Source organism: Penicillium waksmanii (genome assembly GCF_028829765.1).
Source record: "Penicillium waksmanii strain IBT 27052 chromosome Unknown utg000001l:1.0-4852451.0:1.0-4856178.0, whole genome shotgun sequence".
Lineage (NCBI taxonomy): Eukaryota > Fungi > Ascomycota > Eurotiomycetes > Eurotiales > Aspergillaceae > Penicillium > Penicillium waksmanii.
The window spans coordinates 3,048,457-3,067,871 of record NW_026643248.1 but is presented as its reverse complement, the minus strand read 5'-3'; the positions used below and the strand labels follow the sequence as shown (position 1 = coordinate 3,067,871).

The following is a 19,415-nucleotide window of genomic DNA, read 5'->3' as shown; positions in this document are numbered from 1 at the left end:
CTATTATAAAGGAATATAACCCCAGCTTCCCCTGTCAGCGTTAAGTTACACCCTAACATCTTTATGACTTGGTATTGCTCCCAGGCCTACTCATTATCTTGAAACTCCTCGTCCTATAAATATCTCAACCATGGCGTCTTCACGAGGTTTATGGCACGCGCTGAAATCTAGACCAACGATAATTTCCGCCGTTGCAGTTGCAGGAGCTGCTACATACTATGGCACACGATCGCTGCTCCCATCAGGCCATGCAGAGTCAATAGAGGCGCCAAAGGTTTTTGGTGGCTTTGGCCCTAAGACCCTACGCCTCCAGAGCGTCGATCAAGTCAATCACAATACCAAGCGCTTAGTCTTCGAGTTCCCAGATCAGAGTGCTAAGAGCGGCCTAACCCTGACCTGTAAGTTTGCATTCGTAACTTGCTATTTCATCAAATTGCTAAAATTCAAGCAGCTGCCCTTCTTACATTCTCGTGGCCACAAGGCCGATGGCTGCCAGTCCTCCGTCCATACACACCTATAAGCAACCTCGGTAAGAGACTTTCAATCCCCTTAGAAAGCTTCATGGTCCCTAACGACAGGTATTTCTAGAGCAAGAAGGCTCCTTGGAACTGATGATCAAAAAATACCCAAACGGAAAAGCTAGTAGCCATCTCCATTCACTCGCACCCGGCGACACACTCACCTTTATGGCGGCACTGAAGGGGTTTTCATGGACGCCAAATCAATTTTCCCAGGTCTATTTGGTCGCGGGAGGTGCAGGAATCACACCCATATACCAGCTTGTCCAGGGCATTCTGAGCAATCCGGAGGATCAGACCAAGATTAATCTTGTGTTCGGTGTAAATACAGAGCAAGATATTCTTCTCAGGGATGAGCTCGAGCAGTACAGAAAGCAGTTCCCTGATCGCTTCGAATATGTTTATACTGTCAGTCACCCGAAAGAGGAAGTCTCCGGTCTTCGCAAGGGCTATGTGACGGAAGAACTTCTCAAAGAGGTGATACGGGGCTCTGGAAAAGATACTCATGTCTTTGTCTGTGGCCCACCTGGAATGGAGAACTCTTTGGTTGGATCTCGCAGTGCCCCGGGTATCTTGAGTAGATTGGGCTTTGAGAAGAATCAGATATATAAGTTCTAGATTTTAGCAGACTGTACAAGTTTTTAGAATAACTCAAGAAAGGAGCCTTGAATATAAAGCAAAATTATGAGTCTTTGACTACTGTTATGCAAAATGTTCATCCTGATTTTAGGCCACCTGGGCATCGAGAGGAGCTGCCAGAACCTACTACCTACGTAGTCAATGCTTGGTTAATTGGTTTGTCTCTTCCCTGGGCTGTCTGATGAAAATGTAAAACCACGATGATGAACAACTTTCCGCCTAGCTAATTTTACGGTCAAGAGTTGCAAAGTTTATCCTAAGAAAGACCAGAGTGGTGTTCTTGAAATCACCCCTAAGACCTGTTTCCGTAGAGATGTCTGGTTCTTATTTCTGCCCCGCCTTCACAAAGCTCAAGTGAGTGGGGCAGACTAGAATATCATGAAGTCATCCTACGCGGTCGGCTATGCCGGTAAATACTCGAGAGTAATTTAGCACCTAGTAGTACATGCCTAGATCTGTTTCATTCTTATACGTATCGATGATATAAGAGTATTTATTTGGTAGCTCCATAAATGAAAGACCAAATTTAGGTTCTGGGTGCTCGGTGAGGATATTAAGATAGGGTCAAATCGGGGCGGTGGAAATACTTTTTCCTCAGTCGGCCCTCCCCCACTACCCCATTCCATCAACAATCCAAGAACCAGGATTCCTCGACAACCATCCTAAAAGGCGCATATAAATTCCCGATAAAATGCCTGGACAAGACGCCGGCACTCCCCGTGTCTTCCTATACCGTCACGGTAGGTCTCCCGGTCATTTTCAGGACGAGTTTCCGTTGGAATTATTGCTAACTCGTCACAGGACAAACGGTGTGGTCTCAAAGTGGTCAGTATACCGGCGTGACTGAGCTGGATCTCACCAAAGATGGCCAGCAGCAAGTTCATGCTTCCGGAAAGATGATTGTTGGATCCGGAAAACTGATTGACCCTGTCAACCTCGCCCATGTCTACATCAGTCCCCGCAATCGGGCTAAGCAGACATTTGACATTGCCTTCTCTGATGCCGATAAGCAAGCCCTGAAGGATGCTCAAAAGGTTTCGCAGACGGATAGGCTGGCTGAATGGACCTATGGAGACTATGAAGGCCTTTTGACGCGTGAGATCCGCGCGCTGCGAAAGGAGCGTGGACTGGATTCTGAGCGCCCATGGGATATCTGGCGTGATGGCTGTGAAGGTGGAGAGTAAGAATCACTTTCTTGGAAGCTGTGGGCGTCTATATTAACACGGTTTTGTAGGTCTGCTCAACAGGTTACCGACCGCATTGATGATCTGATTCGGGAGATTCGTGCATTCCAAAAGGATAGCATGCATGGCGAGAACCCTTCCGACGTTGTTCTCGTTGCCCATGGACATCTTCTGCGAGCTTTCACCAAGCGATGGCTTGGATACCCGATGGAGTTCCCCCTTTCTCTGATGCTTGACCCTGGCGCGGTCGGTGTGCTGAGGTAAGTTAACTGCATCTTTTCCTGCTGTCAGTTGCAGCTGCGAGTACATTTCTGACTATGAGACAGCTATCAACACCACAATATTGAGGAGCCAGCGCTGATGGTTGGGTATGGGTTCCCAGTTGCAGAGTAATATAGGACGAAATAGAATCAGCATATGAATTAGCACATGTCGGGTAACCGCTTCCATGCTGCCCCTCCAGATGTTTAACAAAGAGCCACTGAGGCCGTTTACTTCGAATATCCTTTTGAGAATAACGTACTTCAAGTTTCTAATATTCAGACCAATTACTGTTTTATCCTCGAAATACTAATTGTACAGTACTGATACTATATACGAAAGATTTCCATGGGCAAATTATCATATACTAGTATGCAAAGAGAGAACGATCCGTGGATTCTAGCCGACTAAATTAACCCGCATGAATGATAAAAGCACAGACATCAAAGCAAAAAGGGCAAAAGAATGTAACTTGAAACCCGGAGTAAATTAATATGCATAAATAGTGGGAAGATGTTATATGAATACTTTTTATTACTAGTAATTCCTAGGGCACCTAAGATGAAACTCAAAAACACTATAATATAGAAACAGAGTATAAGCATATTATAGATAATATTCTTCATGATATTACCATGGAGACCATATTGATCTTAGGGTTGGTAACCATGATTCGAAATTGAAATAAACACACTCACTGGTTATAATATTGCCTATGGGTTTCTTGAATGGCAAATTGAAAATTTGTTTCCTTCCCTATGTACTCTCCCACCTTCTTTCCCATCAAACTCATTCCAAACTTCCCCACAGAAATCCCTGAGTATTTTCTATTTCTGTCCGTCGACTCATCACGCCTACCAACCCAGACGAAGTAGAACTTGAAATGTCTAAGATAAGTCATCCTTGTCTCTCCACTAAAGCAACGAACCCCAACTCATTAAGTTAGCTCCTTTTAGCGATTGTGAAACAACTACGTGAACATGGTGTTAGGCTCGACTACACCCGGATCGCCACCTATATCGGCCACAATATGTATTTACGTGTCTGAAAAGCAACAAAATCTAATCTCAAATGACAGGTTGCACTGCCAATACCGTTCGATCTTACACCAGGCGACAGCTATTGAGCCTAATCTACGAATCTGCTACAACACCCAGAAGCAGCGGCGAAGCCCTGAAAATCGCCGAGGGCACGCCCTGAAAAACCAGGGGTACCCCAACTCGTCAGATCCCGAAGGAAGGAAACTTCGAGGAGTACAACCCTGACAATGTGGTCAGAGGCGGAGAAGCAGCAATCTCAAAGATACCGAGAAGTGTAGGGGAAGAAAGTGTTGGGAGAATTAGGCTCTAATAACCCAATCATTCCGCAGCAGCACCACTTTGTGTAGTTGGAACTTAATGCTACTAGATAGCTTCATCCGATCATTCATCTCTGGTACTATTTGCTTCGACCCATATGCTATCATCCATATCCTCTCAGCAGAAAGACCGAAGTTGACACAGATGATAAGACCATACATGAACCTACGAAGGGACCTGTTTTTGACCTCGGTATGTTAATTGTCGAAAACACCGGCCCCCTCCAGATGGAAGATATTGATGTACTATTGTATAAAACGTAATCTTTTTTCTAGTACTAAGAGATCGTGGTTATGGGAGGGGTGAATCCTTTTGTATTGCACTTGAAGGGGTGCACTTTATTTGTTTTTAGCAGGGAGATCTCTGATGGACACCTACCTAGTAGTATCTAGGCAGATATTGCGGTAAATAGTCCAGTGACCTTGCTGCTGGAGCAGATAGTACTAGTCTTCCAAGGTTGAAAATCCCCCATCTCTTTAAAATATATATATATACTAAGCTCGATTATTTACACCATCACTGGCACATCAATACCAGCATAAATACAGCGTATCGAGAAATGTATGCCCGGTTTTTCCTCTCATTTATCCATATTTTATGGCAGAGACAAAAAGAACTTCTTCATCTTCGGGTAGTTGGGCGTACCCAGGCCAGTGGCCGGATCCCATCTGTGTCTCTAGTCAGCCATCCCCTCTGCGTACCCGACAGAATATAATAGTTTCGAACTCACCCCTCGATGGCACTAAAGCCATATGTACCACAACCAGCATTTGTACCATTGGTAATGTCATTAAGAATCTCGGGGTGCGCATAAAGCACAGGATTAATGAACCCAACAGGGCCTTTGCCCTTCGCAATACGCTCCTCGTTGATCTAGGAACCAAGTCTTAGTGACAGAAAAGGCGATTGACCACGAGAAGGACTGAGAACATACCAGATTCAAAACTGAGGCAAACAATGGCGAAGCCAAACTCGCCCCGTAATAATGAAGAGCTTTCCCACCGGTATATGCTGGGAAGCGAGCGCCATTCGCAGAAACATCCGGGTAGGCACGGCCGATCCTGTTGTAGAGACCCTTGGTTGTGTTGACATCAACGCTGAACTCTGAGTAATATGGGTAGGACAGATCAGCCTTTTCAAAGTATTTCTTGACGGTGGCCTTCTGGTAATGAGGCTGGGGGAAGTAATTCGAGAACCCGCCGGAGCTACTGAAATTAGTCGCTGTGCCCCCGAGATTGGCGTGCATTACACTCTCGGCATCTTCAACTGTTTGATCCGGATATATCATGGTCCCCCCCGACTGAGGTCACATAGGGACAGTTGGATGGGTATTGTGGGTTGAAAACCTTTTGTTCGGGACCCAAGCAGCCGTTGGCACCACCATCTCCTGCGAATGATGCGACGCCGTAATCTCCAGATGCGAATAGGATGGAGTGGCCCTGGAGACCGAGTTTCATGAACTCGTTACATTGCCTTTTGGTGTAGCTGATAGGGAGATCCGCTTCGGATTGACCGTATGAGGCGCTGATGACGTTCGTTGGCTTGTAGACACCGCATTGGAGTTTTCCTGCAAGAGTCAGTAATGGAAAGAAAAATGAATGGTAGAATATGTACCCTTGTAGCCTCCTTCCCGATTGTCGGGATAGACAGGATCGATGTCTGGGTTGTTTCCAGTCTCTCCATACGCGCTATACGTACAATATGACTATGAAAGAGTCAGCGATGAAAGAAACTGACACAATTTAAACGTACCCCATCGAGAGCATCAAGGAAGGTGTTAAAAAGATTGGTAGTCGCAACTTCCTCCGGCTCATAGAGTTGATCATCCACCTGATAAAGAGTCACAGATTGGGGATAGATCAATGAATAACTTGTAATTCGTCAGTATTAAGTGATGCAATGATTCTCAAGATATTGACTCACGCCAAGTCAATGTCAATGTTCGACTCCCCGGTGTTGAGAGAGCTGTAGGAAGGCACAGAGAAATTGGCTCCATCGATCAAAGCAGGGATGGGGTATGTACCCTGGGGGACCCAAGGAGCGTGAGCCTTGAAGAACAAGTCCAAATCTGATTTCGCAAAATAGTCGCCCTGTTCATAAAGACCTAGCGAGTTTTTCTTGGAAGCCTTGGTGGCTTTCGGGATTCCGTATAGAGCCTTGATGCAGGTTGGTGTCATATTATACCCACATCCTTGTAAATCCGCAGAAAGGGACATGGCTTTAGCAGGAATCGAGTATTTTGCTTCTTCAAACGAGACCCCTTCCAGAATGGGGTCGCTGTGGGCAAGGTGAGAGGCGCGTTTGGCCTTCTTGTGTTTCCTCATGACGGGGGTCAATTTGACACCAGGGGTTATGTAGTCAATGTGTCCTTGAATATGGCCCGGAACATGATACCTGCGTATCAAAATCAGCATGGGATGGAGGCTCAGCTTTGGGAGGGTGTTATGTTGACGTACTCGTCGCATCCAATCTTCATGCTCTGGCTCGCAGTATGCTTGTGCTCGTAGAATTCCGTCATAAACAGCCTCTCGGCCTCATGAGCATAGGCGTCGAATGCGATCCAACCCTTGTTGTCTGAATGAACAACCCGAGATGGATCGATTCCCACAGAGTGGAGCCATTCGCGGACATCTTCGACTGTCTGGCTTGAAGGCGCAAACATGTCATGCACTTCATCGGCAGACCAATACTTCCCATATTTCGAGGATTCGGGATTTGATCTAAGAAAATATTAGCACATCCATTTATCAGCTTTGATGCTTTGATTCTCAAGTGCATACACATCCATCAAATAATCATATCCCTTTTCTAGATTATTCTGGGTCAATCCAATGCGCACGGGCAATATCGCATTACTTTCAACTCGATCACCCTTCACCCAGTCTAATGACCTTTCCTCTCTTTTTTCGTGCAAAACATGTTTGACGGGAGCTGGGGCAGCGCCAGACAGTGCTGCAGCGGCCAAAACGGCGCAGAACTGGCGGAACAGCATTATAAGGTAAGATAGTACTGTAACAGAAAGACAGGTAGCTGCAACGATACAATTGGGGCAGACGACACTATAAATACATAAACGGGCGATGTAACGGGACTCGCATGGACCATTTATCATCCATGTTCATAAACAAAATTGTCCCTATCTCAGCTATCCAGACATGCCGGGTGCAATTTACTAATTTCCCCGGCGATGGACTTGATTGGTCTGGGCGGGAGGAGTATCTGCATGGGATTATGAGACATAACAAAATAATTTGCCGACGATAGCCTAATAGGTGCTTAGTGAGGGGAGTGCGCTAAAGCAACAGGCATCATGCGTTGATTTTGCATGGCTTCAAAGTTAAGCAATAGACAGTGGAGAATAACTTTTGGGAATCGCTCCACTCTAGGCTAGAGTGGCTGCTGGCGATGCGCAATGTACCATCGGGATTGGTGGGCTTGCGAGATACTTATCACCCCCGCTCCTACCATCTCGCCAAACTGTGTGCTAAAAATGCCGCCAAGTGGGGGCTTTATCTTCAGGGGGTTGGCCATGGGATCCATGCAAGGGCTAAAGGGCGGAGGTCCGACGGTTGGAAACATTTAGCTCGCCGGCTCTCCAACGGGGCTGGCTGCTGGTGAAATGGCACAATTGAGGGGAATCGCTAAGCGAATCCCACTGGCAGGGTTGCGAAGGCTATTGGTAATTTAAGGAGGAGATTTTGAACGATGTAACTACATAGACGAGTCTCTAGTGGTCTAATCCTCTGAGCCTAGGCGTGTCTCGGTGCTACTCGTAGTTAGTATTACTTTAAGTTCTAGGCTGGGGCCATAGTTGTGTTGTGCTAGTTAAATTATCCTTATACCTGTCGGTGAACAACCATACAGTGATAATAAGGAAATCTGATTGTTTTTTTTTTTATTCCCACCGGCCGACATTTTCAAAGTTGTGCTAGAAACCAGATGCAGGAAACTGACTTTGTTTCCCATCAAACTTAGGATCAATTTTCGTTGAGATAACGTTGTTTTCCCCGCATAACTAAATTTTGAGTCAACCATTGATCCCAAATGGAAGTTTCCATGATGTAAAAGACAAGATAATAGAGCAAGAAAGGGGGGATGGGAACATATTAATCTATTTGATCGATTTGAAGTTCGCTCATATCGCTGGTGAGTGGCTGAACGTCTACCAATTCCGTTTTTGAGAGCGGTCTTCTGGGGCCTGGTTCCTGGCCTCGCACAGCCGCCAACTGCTCAAAGGCATGAGCCACCGGAAACAAAAACATGTCCTTGAATGGGCCACCGATGAGCAACAAACTATATCTACTTGAAGTAAGTAATTGTTATGGGACATCTTATCTTTACCTAGTTTCACTCATGGTATTTTAGGGGTTATTTCATATGTATATTTACGTTGGAAGCCGTCTGGAAAAAACACCAGGGGCACAGACATCACAGGAGCATTTTCTTGCGCGGCAAGCTCGAGTGTAACGCCCTCATCAGACGATGGAATAACGAACATATCGAGACGGTGCTTTTTTATCGTTGCCCAGATGCCTTGATTTTTGCTGATGATGAGGGCCTTTTCGAGTACCTTTGTGTATTCCTCCTTATTTGCAGCAATACGTGTTGTGCGAGTCCATAACATCTTATTTAGTTCTCTCTCTGTGGGCTCCTCGTTTGGGCATCTCCTGACAAGGTAATAAACTCTTTGCGCATTTTCAGGATTGTTGGAGTCATTTCCCCGTCTTGTTAAACATTTGAACACGTCTTCTTTAAACTCTGACGATTGAACAAGGCTTTTGACTTGCGCCTTGAGCTTTTTGAGCTCACTGGTCCCCTGGTCGTTCGCATTCTCCACGACTGTTGCTCCACTCAAGGCTAGAGTCTTCAGAGCAGCCTCGAATGATTCCATAACTTGGGGGTATGGGTCCGAATCAAAGCTATTCCGAGAAACACCAATAGTAAACTCCCTTCATAAATTTCGTCCCATTCGGGTGCTTGGTCCGATGGAATTCTCGAACTCCACTCATTGTGCTCGTATTGTTCATATATACCGGCCATGATATCAACAGTATCTTTGACAGTTTTCGCAAGGATCCCTATAGTAGGCGTTCCTTGTGGTGAAAACCTAAAATAGCCAGACTTCATCATAGACCGCGTTGTGGGTTTAAAACCAACGAGGTTGAAATCAGCGGCATTCGCAATGGCCCCAGATTCCTTGACACCCGCATTAGCATTCTCTAGAAGGAAAAAGATATAGAGGTACTCACGGCAGTTCCAAGCGCCGCCACGGATAAACCTATGGCAGTCGCCACGGCTGAACCTTTGCTACATCCAGGTAAAGTGCCGGGACCGCTGGGGGTGAGGAAACGTGAATAATTGATATAATCACGAAGGATGAATTCGGGATACTCAACCCGGTATCCCGCGTCATCATCTAGATTAGCCCTGCCCAATATTATCATACCAGCTTGTCGAAGTCTATTAAACTCCATAGGGTCCCTTTTTTTTTTTCTTAATTCCAGCGACGGAGAGGAGGCTTTGGGAGCAAATTTCTGCCACCCAAACGGTAAAAACTCATCTTTGACGAGAATAGGAATTCCATGGAGAGGGCTATCGATTAGGATGAGACATGAGCAGCAAGAAATAAAAGCCAGATGAGACCGAGCACATACCTTCTGCTTCCCTTCTCGGCCCGTTCTTTGTCCAGCATCTGGGCTACTTCCAAGGCATCTTCATCCATATGGATGACGATCATGAGTTGCTTTGTCTCCTCAATTCTTTTGATATATGCCTTGACAAGGTCAACGGAAGTAAATTTTCCCGTCCGCAGCCCTTCGCCTGCCTGGGAAATTGTGAGGTCTCGAAGAGATGGGAGACTTGCGGTCCCTAGCTTGTGTGTGAGTCGGCTTCTAAATGGAGTAATGAATGGAAATTATAGACCCATACCAGTATCATCGCTAGCCATTATTGCGAACGTGATGTTGAAATAAATTTAAAGGTTTTCGATGTGAGGAAGCTATAAGCTACCTAGGTAGGGATGGGAAGGGCTTTTTATGCTTGGTTGCATGGAGTCGACGGAGGCGCAGTTCTGTCGTAGAGGTTCGCGAAAGAGACAAAGAACGAGGCACAAACTCGATGACGTCGAGCAGTCTTTGTTTACCACCTGGAAAAATCTCTACCGAGATTATGCCCACGGGTTCTGGGAATTTCGGAATTGTCAATAGGTACCGAGAGCTTCGATGCCAGGGAAGACTGTGAGTCTAACGAATACACAGTAAGAAATGACTTGAGGCGGCATTGCGGAAAGATTAGAAGGTGTAAGGGGGATATGTTCACCTCTAACAAGAAGCTCATTTTTCTTCCATCGATCCGCTAGCCCAGATATCCCTGCAAGGTCCTGAGCTGGTCGGTGACATGCGACCTCTAGGTCTAGCTACTAAGTAGGAGGCAAAGTAAACAATAATGTACTTTCTCTCAAGAGTTATCCTTCAAGTTGGATAGTTATCTATAGAACTAATCATCGATCATCATACGACATTTTTTAGACATAAGCATGTAAACAGAGGCCCACTCAGTCCAACTCAAGCCAGAAGAGAAGACTTCTTCATATCCTTGAGAGCAGGAGGTTCTTTGGCACGCGCCCCGCCTTCAAGGGCATCAAGACTTTCCGCAAGCACAGCCGAACCACCGCGGAGAGGGAGATTGGAGTCTTCAAAGGCCCCATCCTCAGCCTCCTCGCTCTTAGGAGCCTCAACCTTCTGTACCTCAAAGACATCATCGCGGCAATCCGCACACATCTTCATAACGTCCGCCAACGCTTTCTCGACAGCAGCAGCACGCTCGCGCATTCCACGTCGTAGCAGCGCATCGACAAGCAGCTCGGCTTCTGATATAGTTGTGTATACCCGTTCGATAAGACGTCTGATACTGTTGACCAGGTACTCCTCCTCGTAAACAGTGCCCTTCCGACCCTTAGCACGCTTGCGCTCCTCGCGTCGGCGGTTCTTGGACGTCTGTCGTGAAGAGCCCGTCCGTCCAGTCTTGCTAGTATACCGAGTGAACATAGTGCGACCGGCCAGTGTCGATGCCTCGGTCGGGGCAAGCGAGACATTATCTGGGATATCGACGCCGCCTTCGCCGCCGGTTGGGTCACCACCGTAGAAAGCGAGAGGGTCTTCGGCGCGAAGTTTGCGCAGTTCAGCGACTCGTGGCACTTGGGCGTTGAGCTGGTTCTTGCAGTCGGCGAGTAGGTCAGTCATGGAGCCCATTGCTTCCGCTAGGCCGGAGTCTACGATTTCTTCCACCATCTCCTTCTTCCCGTGTAGAGTGAGCAGGCGAGCTGCGTCGGCAAACTTCGAGCCGCGGCAGAGAAGTTTGGCCGCGGTAGTAATGTCATGCAGGTGTTCGGAGTAGATGGTTGCTGCAGAAATATAGTCGCGAACTTCGTCGACGAGGGTATCTGCCAGTTCGGTGGTATGGGCGGCAAGCTCGGCTTCGGGTAGAGATGCCATCATCGCGCAGTACAAAGACTCGCGCCAAAGGTGAGCACGCTTATAGCATTTGCGAGCTTCATCATATTGTGCGAGAGATTCGTAGGCTAAACATCGCATTAGCTGGATACTTATGGCTTATAATTAGTGTGTCACTCACCGATCGCTGCATCCTTGGGCTTCGAGTTTTCTTCTAGGTACTCGGCATAAAGGCGGGTGATCTGTCTCTGCTGCTCTGGCTGATACTTATAGATTTCCAAGGCCTCCTTGTAGAGAACATGTTTTGTGACGTATGCCTCAATTTCATCGTGGGCAGCAAGTGCAAAGAGATGCTTCAAGGCCTTCTCAAATCGAGAAAGGTGGTTGTCGATCTCGAATTTCCGTCGAGTCTCGGGCAATTGCTGCAGCTTTCGAAGGAAGGGGAGATATTCTCGGGGGTCCTTTTCGGAATAATTAGATATGATTCAGTCTTAAGTCCATATTATGGCTTACCATTTGTGCCTGTTGAGCCACGAGAAGAGTGAGCTCGAGGTCATAGATTCCCAAAGCGTGGGAGTATAGGCGGTAAGCATCGGTCAAGAAGCACATATGCTCAATAGCATCATCTGCCTGCTCTGGGCTTTTGACTATTGGAGTTGTGAGCTTCGAACCTCTGCATATGATGGGAAGATGACATACCTCGTAATCCAGCGACCAGCTCCAATCCTGCTTCAAGATCAGGGGGTGACTTGCACACGTGTGCTGTCACCAGGTTCTGTAGATTAGTGTCCATCCGATTTTGAAGGATTGCTAGGAAAGCATCGCAGATAGTATTGACTTTGCTGACTTTGCTTGTCTTTGGCACAGAAGTCACAGCTGGAGTGTCTGGCTGGGCAACGACCGCGGACTCGTTCTTGGAGATCTTCAGTGTGTCTTTGTACAGTGTTTGCGAGACATCCTCCTCCCTAATCATGATGTTAGTAGATATCCCTAACCACAGCCAAATTTTTCTTACTTTAAACGAGAAAGGAAATCATCAATGAAGTCAACTTTCTTGACTTGTTCGATAAACAGCAGAACACTCTGCATAAATTGTTGAGGGGCGTAGTCGTGGAGAATATTCATATCCACCATTTGGCTGCGACATGCCAGGAAGGCAGATCGGTATTTCTTCTGGTCGATGAATGTTCGAATACCCGCCAGCACCAAGGCACGTGGGTAGATTGTTTCGATGTTTCCACGGGGTGCCTGTAGAACAACAGCGAATACTGATGGAATAACCGACACCAGCTTCGAGCCTCGCTCAATACTCCGGCATCTTTCATCTGTTTCGGGGGTATCTTCTGGAACTTCCATCTCGTCCACGCGGTTCAAGTGGACGAACTTGAGCAGGTGTTGGGAGGTTGTAAAAAGAAGATGAGAGGGGGTCGTCAGGAAGGAGGTGCAGTTCTTTGCCAACACGCGCTTGTTCGCATAGAGTGTGCCTGTTCGTGACATTGAAATAAGTACCTTTTCGTCCTCCGAGATTGACACGGCACGGGCCCAAGGGGTGTCAACATTCGGACTCTCGGCCCAGGGAGAAACTTCAAGTAATCCCTCGGAGTCGATAGAGATATTCGTGTAGGTAGCACCCTTGTTTGCCTTATGCGAAACCCATAGAGAATTGTGACCGATTCCTGGAGAAATCGAAGAAAACCGGGTACTAACTGCCTCATGGACAACCTCGGTATCGCGAGTCTCCAGTAGGGTTTTTTCGATGACGGTAGAGTTAGGCGCAGACTCTCTCAAAACGAAGACTTCGTTTTCGTTAACAAAGGCGATCTGCCTGGGCCGACTGGTAGCGGAATCTGATAGCGGGTAACTTGACTCTAAGATCGGACCAGGAATTGGGCGACTCTTCAAAGACCACAAGAAAACCGAGAAGCTATCTTTCATGAGAACTGCAATCCTAGTGCCGGACTGGCTGAAAGCAACATCAATGGCATTGGAGTCCAACTTCAACTCATTATGCGCCATTGGAGGCGGTACTCCAGCCAGACGGAGAGGAGTCAATTTAAGGATTTGCCCATCCATTACAGCGACAGCACCGACATCATCAGGGATGACAGTGGAGCCGTGATTGAGATCGAACGCGTATTCCAGATCCAGAATGGAGTCAGACGAGCCTGCGACTACTCGCAATGCCTTTTCTTGATGCCACTCAAAGGCGAAAGGGAGAGACAGTTGTGGGTCGACAATAATGGGGATCTCCTGCTTGAGATAATAGTGGTAATTGCCTGTAGTCCAGAGCTGAACTCGATCTTTGAAGCGAACGGCGAGCACAGTCGAATCGATGTTCCATGAAAGAAGGATTTGTGATCCCCAAGATAGTCGTTCTTCCTCGGTAAGACGGAGAGTAAACTGGCCATGGCGCAATCCATTGCGTTCAAAGAAGACAACATCAATCCGATCATCCAGTCGTTGAATGCCTGCGATGAGATTTCCAGATGGTCGCCAACTCAGGGCTCCCTCAAGTCCATCGACAGGCTCACTCACGCTGTCAAGGGTACCTTCTCTTGAGTATACTCGAATGGCACGGCGAGCGCCTTCTTCAATGCTGTTCACTGCAACGTACGCGCCATCACCTCGCCAGGTGATCGTAGTGGCAGCATCATCGTTGCTGCTCAGTTTTCCCTCATCTACCTTCTCTGGTACAGTGGGATCTCGAAGAGCCTTGGCTCTCTTTCCTTGGAACTGGGTCTCTCGCTTACCCCAGCCGACTGAGACATGCTGGGAAGCCTGGAGATCAGCCTCGGTGAGTGTGATTTCGGCTACGTTTTCGAACTCTCTCGTCATGTACAGAAGTGTACGAGCTCGGGTTGTGATAGCCAGTAACTCCTCATCTGGGGACCATGCAGCCGCACTGATTCCGACATCCACTGAGCCCAGGATTTCAATCTTATCCTCTCCGGGGAGGGGCTCCTCGCGGACCATGATGATATCACCACCCTCCAGCACTAGACATGCCGTCAGGTTGTCAGCAAAGTAATGCAATGACAGAATTCGATCACATGGAAGATCAGGCAATGGGGATGGGGCATCCCAAGAGGCCAGACAGTCAAGCGCATCGCGGCTCAGAGGGAGATCGGCCTGGTCATCAGTCTGAGCATCAGGACGCTTCCTCCGCAGTTCGATGATAGGGCTCTGCTCCGTTGGGCCAAAGGTACACACGACCGAGTCCGACGAGATATCCCAAGCGGTGGCCGTCAGAGGCAGGTCACTCTGGATTTGCGTTTCCCGCAGCCAGACATTTCGCAAATTGCGCATCTTCGGCGGGTATCAACTTTTTTTTTTTAGGTGGAGAGCCTCTTCTTTTACCCCGCCATGGGATGAGCGCTATGCTCTGAAATAAATAGAAGAAGAAAGAGAAGAAAGGGGTAAGAATTCCCTTCCAGCTCAACTTGCAGTCACTTCTTACTGACTGGCTCAAAAGGGAGGTTGTAGTTGGAGGTGGAAGGAGGTTGTGTGTTGTACCTAATTCTAATTCAACGCCGAACCACAAATTTTTGATTTTCCACATCCGCTCAGCCAATGACTTCATCCAGATTTCAACGTCCTTAGAGCTTCCTTCTACACCAGCTACACAGCTACAATCGCATAATTGATACGTGCAAACAAAACACCCAATCTCATTCTCTAAGTTTGTACATGATTCCAAGCGATGTCGACGCCCGATTGAGAACTTCCATCACTATAATCTTCCACCATACTACTGTCACGCGAGAAATACTAGTGAAACAGCTTATTTGGTCTTGTAGGTTTGCCAGACTAATTCAAGGAAGATCCGTTAGCACCCATTCAACATATCAAAGGGGGTTTCTGGGTCATTGTGAGCTTACCGGCAATACCGAAGGGAGCACCGAAACCGACAACTAAGAAGGCAATCGAGTTAGTGAGATGGGTCGCAGCATATAGTACGGATCGCAACGGATGGCTTACCCATGAAGGACCAGTATCTCCAGAAGAAGTGCTTGGTCAGAGGGTTGAAGGGAATGTTGGTGCGAGGGCCCTCGGCGTAGTGGAAGGGGCTACCCATCTGGGTGCGAGTGGTGGTGAAAGCACGACGGCCAGTGACGGCCAGACGGGCGCGGATGGCGGGAGTAGCGTACATCTGAAGAAGAAGAATTGTGAGTTGGTGTATCGGTAATGCAATTGTGTTGAATATCACCCACCTTGGGAGGTACTGAGAGGAGAGAGCGGACGATCGGGAATGGACGGGGCGAGGCCAAATGAACATCGCGAGGTGCGGAATGGGACGATGCTGGTCACGTGGACCGGATTGGTCATGTGACCCATACAGCAGTTCAAAGTTCTCCCAGTCACCGCCTGCTTCATCGGGAACTTTCCAGTTTTCTGCGAGAAAAAAAAAGACAGCATTCTCGGATTTCTTGTCGCTGTCTACAGAATTGCTGTCGAAAAGTCTACGCTCTTCCTTGGAGATGGACGAGCTTTTCGACGTCTTCGAGGACAAGCCTCAGGCGGTTCAACCGTCTGATGGCGTCCCAAAGCGCTCTAGAAGAGACAAGAGCAGGAAACGTCAAGCCAACGGCAGCGTCAAGGCAAAGGACGCTGCGCCGGTCGAGGAACCGGTCGACACGGCCTCTGCGGATGAACCCATGGCCGATGCAGAGCCAGTCGCCGATGTGCCTACCCCCGAGAATGAACAGCCGGAAATAAAGCGCCAAAGACTGGACGAGGCCCCCGCGCCACTTGTCGCCGATACCTTCGAAACCGAACAAGAGGTTGAGATCACCGCCGGTGGACTGCAAGTCTCCCCAGATTCCTCGATCACGGTGTCTCACCAAGTGCGCCATCAAGTCGCCATCCCACCGAATTACCCTTACGTACCCATCTCCGAGCACAAGCCGCCTGCTGAGCCTGCGAAGACATATCCCTTCGCCCTCGATCCTTTCCAGCAAGTTGCAGTCTCCTCTATTCAAAGAGAAGAGAGTGTGCTGGTGTCTGCCCACACTAGTGCCGGAAAAACGGTGATTGCGGAATACGCCATCGCGCAATGTTTAAAGAACAACCAACGAGTGATCTACACGAGTCCGATCAAGGCGCTGAGCAACCAGAAATACCGTGAGTTTGCGGCCGAGTTTGGTGATGTAGGTCTGATGACCGGTGATGTTACGATCAATCCCACTGCCAGTTGTCTGGTCATGACTACGGAGATTCTGCGTTCCATGTTGTATCGTGGTTCCGAGATTATGCGTGAAGTCGGTTGGGTTGTTTTTGACGAAATTCACTACATGCGTGACGCCAATCGTGGTGTTGTGTGGGAGGAGACCATCATTCTCCTTCCCGACAAGGTTCGATATGTCTTCCTTTCCGCCACCATTCCCAACGCCATGCAATTTGCCGAATGGTGCACCAAAATGCACAACCAGCCCTGTCACGTCGTTTACACCAACTACCGTCCGACTCCCCTTCAACATTACTTCTTCCCGGCTGGTGGCGATGGTATCCACCTGGTCGTGGATGAGAAAGGAACTTTCCGCGAGGAGAATTTTCAAAAAGCCATGGGTGCGATTGCTGATAAGAGGGGCGATGATCCCAGCGATGCCCTCGCGAAGCGGAAAGGAAAGGGCAATGATAAGAAGATTAATAAAGGCGGGAATAAGGGCCCCTCCGATATCTTCAAGATTGTCAGAATGGTGATGCTGAAGAAGCTCAACCCCGTCATCATCTTCAGCTTCAGCAAACGTGAATGCGAAAGCGGTGCCCTCCAACTGAAAAACCTTTCCTTTAACGATGATTCCGAGAAGGAGATGGTTTCCAAGGTCTTCAATAGCGCTATCGAGATGTTATCTCCGGAGGATCGTGACCTGCCTCAGATCGCCAACATTCTACCCCTGCTGCGAAGAGGTGTCGGTGTTCACCATTCCGGCCTTCTCCCTATCCTCAAGGAAACCATTGAGATCCTTTTCCAGGAGAATTTGATCAAGGTCTTGTTCGCTACTGAAACTTTTTCCATTGGGCTTAATATGCCTGCCAAGACGGTTGTCTTCACCAGTGTTCGGAAGTTCGATGGTACAAGCCAAAGATGGGTCTCGCCGTCCGAATTCATTCAAATGTCTGGTCGCGCTGGTCGAAGAGGTCTTGATGACCGAGGTATCGTGATCATGATGGTGGATGACCACATGGATCCTGCGGTTGCCAAGGAGATTGTGCGCGGTGAACAGGACCGCTTGAATTCCGCATTCCATCTCAGCTACAACATGGTTCTCAACCTTATGCGTGTGGATGGTATCTCTCCAGAGTATATGCTTGAACGGTGCTTCAAACAGTTCCAGAATACTGGCAGCATCGTAGACCTCGAGAAGGAACTACATGAGCTGGAAGAAAGGCGGGCGAACATGGTCATCTCTGACGAGGGTACAATCCGTGAATATTATGACCTGCGAAAACAACTTGACGGATTCTCCGATGACATACAAGCCGTCATCAGTCACCCCAATTACTCTTTGTCCTATTTGACAGGCGGTCGTCTGGTTCACATCACATACCAGGGTACGGACTTTGGCTGGGGTGTGGTTGTGAAATACACCCAGCGGAGACCCAAGAACGCCTCGGAGAAAATCCCTGACCACGAATCATACATCGTTGATGTGCTCCTGAAGCTTGCCGAGGGTCCTTCTGTCGGTACCAAGTCATTCCAGGATTTCCCTCCTGGAATTCAGCCGGCCAAGGAAGGAGAAAAGTGCCGATTTGAGGTTGTACCATGCATGCTCACTTGTCTTCGCGAGATTTCTCACGTTAAGATGATGCTCCCTAAGGATCTCACTTCGGTCGACAATCGGAACAATGTCAAAAAAAATCTAGACGAGATTAAGAGGCGTATGCCAGATGGCATTGCGGTGCTTGACCCCATTGAAAATATGGGCATTACGGATGATTCTTTTAAGAAGGTGCTCAGGGTAAGTACTCCCTGGCATACGAAAGCTGTTTTTTATATAACATTATACTGATGAATGACTACACAGAAAATCGAAGTTCTTGAGTCTCGTCTTGTTGGCAACCCCTTGCATAACTCGCCTCGGTTGCCAGAACTTTACGAACAGTATGCCACCAAGGTCAACACAACCACTCAAATCAAGGATGTTAAGAAGAAGATTTCGGAGGCGACGGCTATTCAGCAGCTGGATGAGCTCAAGTGCCGCAAGCGCGTGCTTCGTCGCTTTGGCTTCATCAACGATGCCGAAGTTATTCAAATGAAGGCCCGAGTCGCCTGTGAGATCAGCACGGGTGATGAATTGATGCTGAGCGAATTGCTCTTCAACGGTTTCTTTAACGATTTCACCCCCGAGCAAATAGCCGCCGTCATGAGTGTGTTTGTCTTTGAGGAGAAGGTCAAGGAGGCACCTCCGCTATCCAAGGATGAGCTCTCGAAGCCTCTCAAGGACATCCAAAATGTAGCTCGGACGGTCGCCAAGGTTTCCCAAGAGTCCAAGCTGGCCCTCAACGAAGAAGAATATGTCAATAGTTTCCATTGGGAGCTCATGGAGGTCATGTACGATTGGGCGAACGGCAAGTCCTTCGCGGAAATCTGGTAAGCATTTTGCCACCCCCCTTGATGTGAGCGGAGACACCCGAACTAACCCCCAACTTTTGTTAGCAAAATGACCGATGTGTACGAGGGTAGCTTGATCCGCGTTTTCCGGCGGTTGGAGGAATGTCTGCGACAGATGGCGCAGGCTGCCAAGGTCATGGGTAGCGAAGACCTGGAGAGCAAGTTCGAGATGGCGCTCACGAAGATTCGTCGTGACATTGTGGCTGCTCAATCTCTGTACCTGTAAATACGATATCCCTAGGCGCACTTTAAGTGGAATCAAAAGAAGACTAGTATTATTCGTTGTCTTAGTAGTATCACATATACCAGTAGTACATGATAGTTACAAGTAGTTACAAGTAGTTGTAACTAGAAGTACAGGTACAAGTACTCGCTGGTAACAAATTTGTATA

The 19,415-nt window shown here is 48.0% G+C and overlaps 7 protein-coding genes across 7 annotated transcripts; 3 read left to right on the top strand and 4 right to left on the bottom strand.

The window, feature by feature from the left end:
- Nucleotides 1-130: 130 nt before the first annotated feature.
- N7481_001124 (cytochrome b5 reductase family protein) lies at nt 131-1,136 on the top strand (the record flags this gene model as incomplete). Its single annotated transcript, XM_057260343.1, has 3 exons — nt 131-398; nt 452-529; nt 589-1,136. 3 exons carry the CDS (start codon nt 131-133, stop codon nt 1,134-1,136), a joined length of 894 nt encoding a protein of 297 aa, XP_057128175.1.
- A 712-nt stretch (nt 1,137-1,848) lies between these two features.
- N7481_001123 (uncharacterized protein) lies at nt 1,849-2,734 on the top strand (the record flags this gene model as incomplete). The annotated part of the gene is made up of 4 exons (XM_057260342.1): nt 1,849-1,897; nt 1,959-2,337; nt 2,392-2,601; nt 2,668-2,734. The coding sequence occupies 4 exons, from the start codon at nt 1,849-1,851 to the stop codon at nt 2,732-2,734; spliced, it is 705 nt and encodes a 234-aa protein (XP_057128174.1).
- A 1,821-nt stretch (nt 2,735-4,555) lies between these two features.
- On the bottom strand, nt 4,556-6,952 carry N7481_001122 (S53 family peptidase; the record flags this gene model as incomplete). The annotated part of the gene is given in 9 exon segments (XM_057260341.1): nt 4,556-4,628; nt 4,691-4,833; nt 4,895-5,260; nt 5,271-5,527; nt 5,575-5,665; nt 5,713-5,830; nt 5,884-6,354; nt 6,417-6,680; nt 6,741-6,952. 9 exon segments carry the CDS (start codon nt 6,950-6,952, stop codon nt 4,556-4,558), a joined length of 1,995 nt encoding a protein of 664 aa, XP_057128173.1.
- Nucleotides 6,953-8,311: 1,359 nt separating this feature from the next.
- N7481_001121 (uncharacterized protein) lies at nt 8,312-9,907 on the bottom strand (the record flags this gene model as incomplete). The annotated part of the gene is given in 5 exon segments (XM_057260340.1): nt 8,312-8,879; nt 8,894-9,177; nt 9,210-9,387; nt 9,615-9,828; nt 9,889-9,907. The coding sequence occupies 5 exon segments, from the start codon at nt 9,905-9,907 to the stop codon at nt 8,312-8,314; spliced, it is 1,263 nt and encodes a 420-aa protein (XP_057128172.1).
- A 616-nt stretch (nt 9,908-10,523) lies between these two features.
- Nucleotides 10,524-14,717, bottom strand: N7481_001120 (Elongator subunit IKI3; the record flags this gene model as incomplete). The annotated part of the gene is made up of 5 exons (XM_057260339.1): nt 10,524-11,539; nt 11,593-11,872; nt 11,925-12,058; nt 12,111-12,376; nt 12,427-14,717. The coding sequence occupies 5 exons, from the start codon at nt 14,715-14,717 to the stop codon at nt 10,524-10,526; spliced, it is 3,987 nt and encodes a 1,328-aa protein (XP_057128171.1).
- Nucleotides 14,718-15,192: 475 nt separating this feature from the next.
- N7481_001119 (cytochrome c oxidase VIIc family protein) lies at nt 15,193-15,561 on the bottom strand (the record flags this gene model as incomplete). The annotated part of the gene is made up of 3 exons (XM_057260338.1): nt 15,193-15,218; nt 15,290-15,322; nt 15,390-15,561. The coding sequence occupies 3 exons, from the start codon at nt 15,559-15,561 to the stop codon at nt 15,193-15,195; spliced, it is 231 nt and encodes a 76-aa protein (XP_057128170.1).
- A 328-nt stretch (nt 15,562-15,889) lies between these two features.
- Nucleotides 15,890-19,249, top strand: N7481_001118 (ATP-dependent RNA helicase MTR4; the record flags this gene model as incomplete). Its single annotated transcript, XM_057260337.1, has 3 exons — nt 15,890-18,370; nt 18,437-19,002; nt 19,069-19,249. The coding sequence occupies 3 exons, from the start codon at nt 15,890-15,892 to the stop codon at nt 19,247-19,249; spliced, it is 3,228 nt and encodes a 1,075-aa protein (XP_057128169.1).
- Nucleotides 19,250-19,415: the final 166 nt, after the last annotated feature.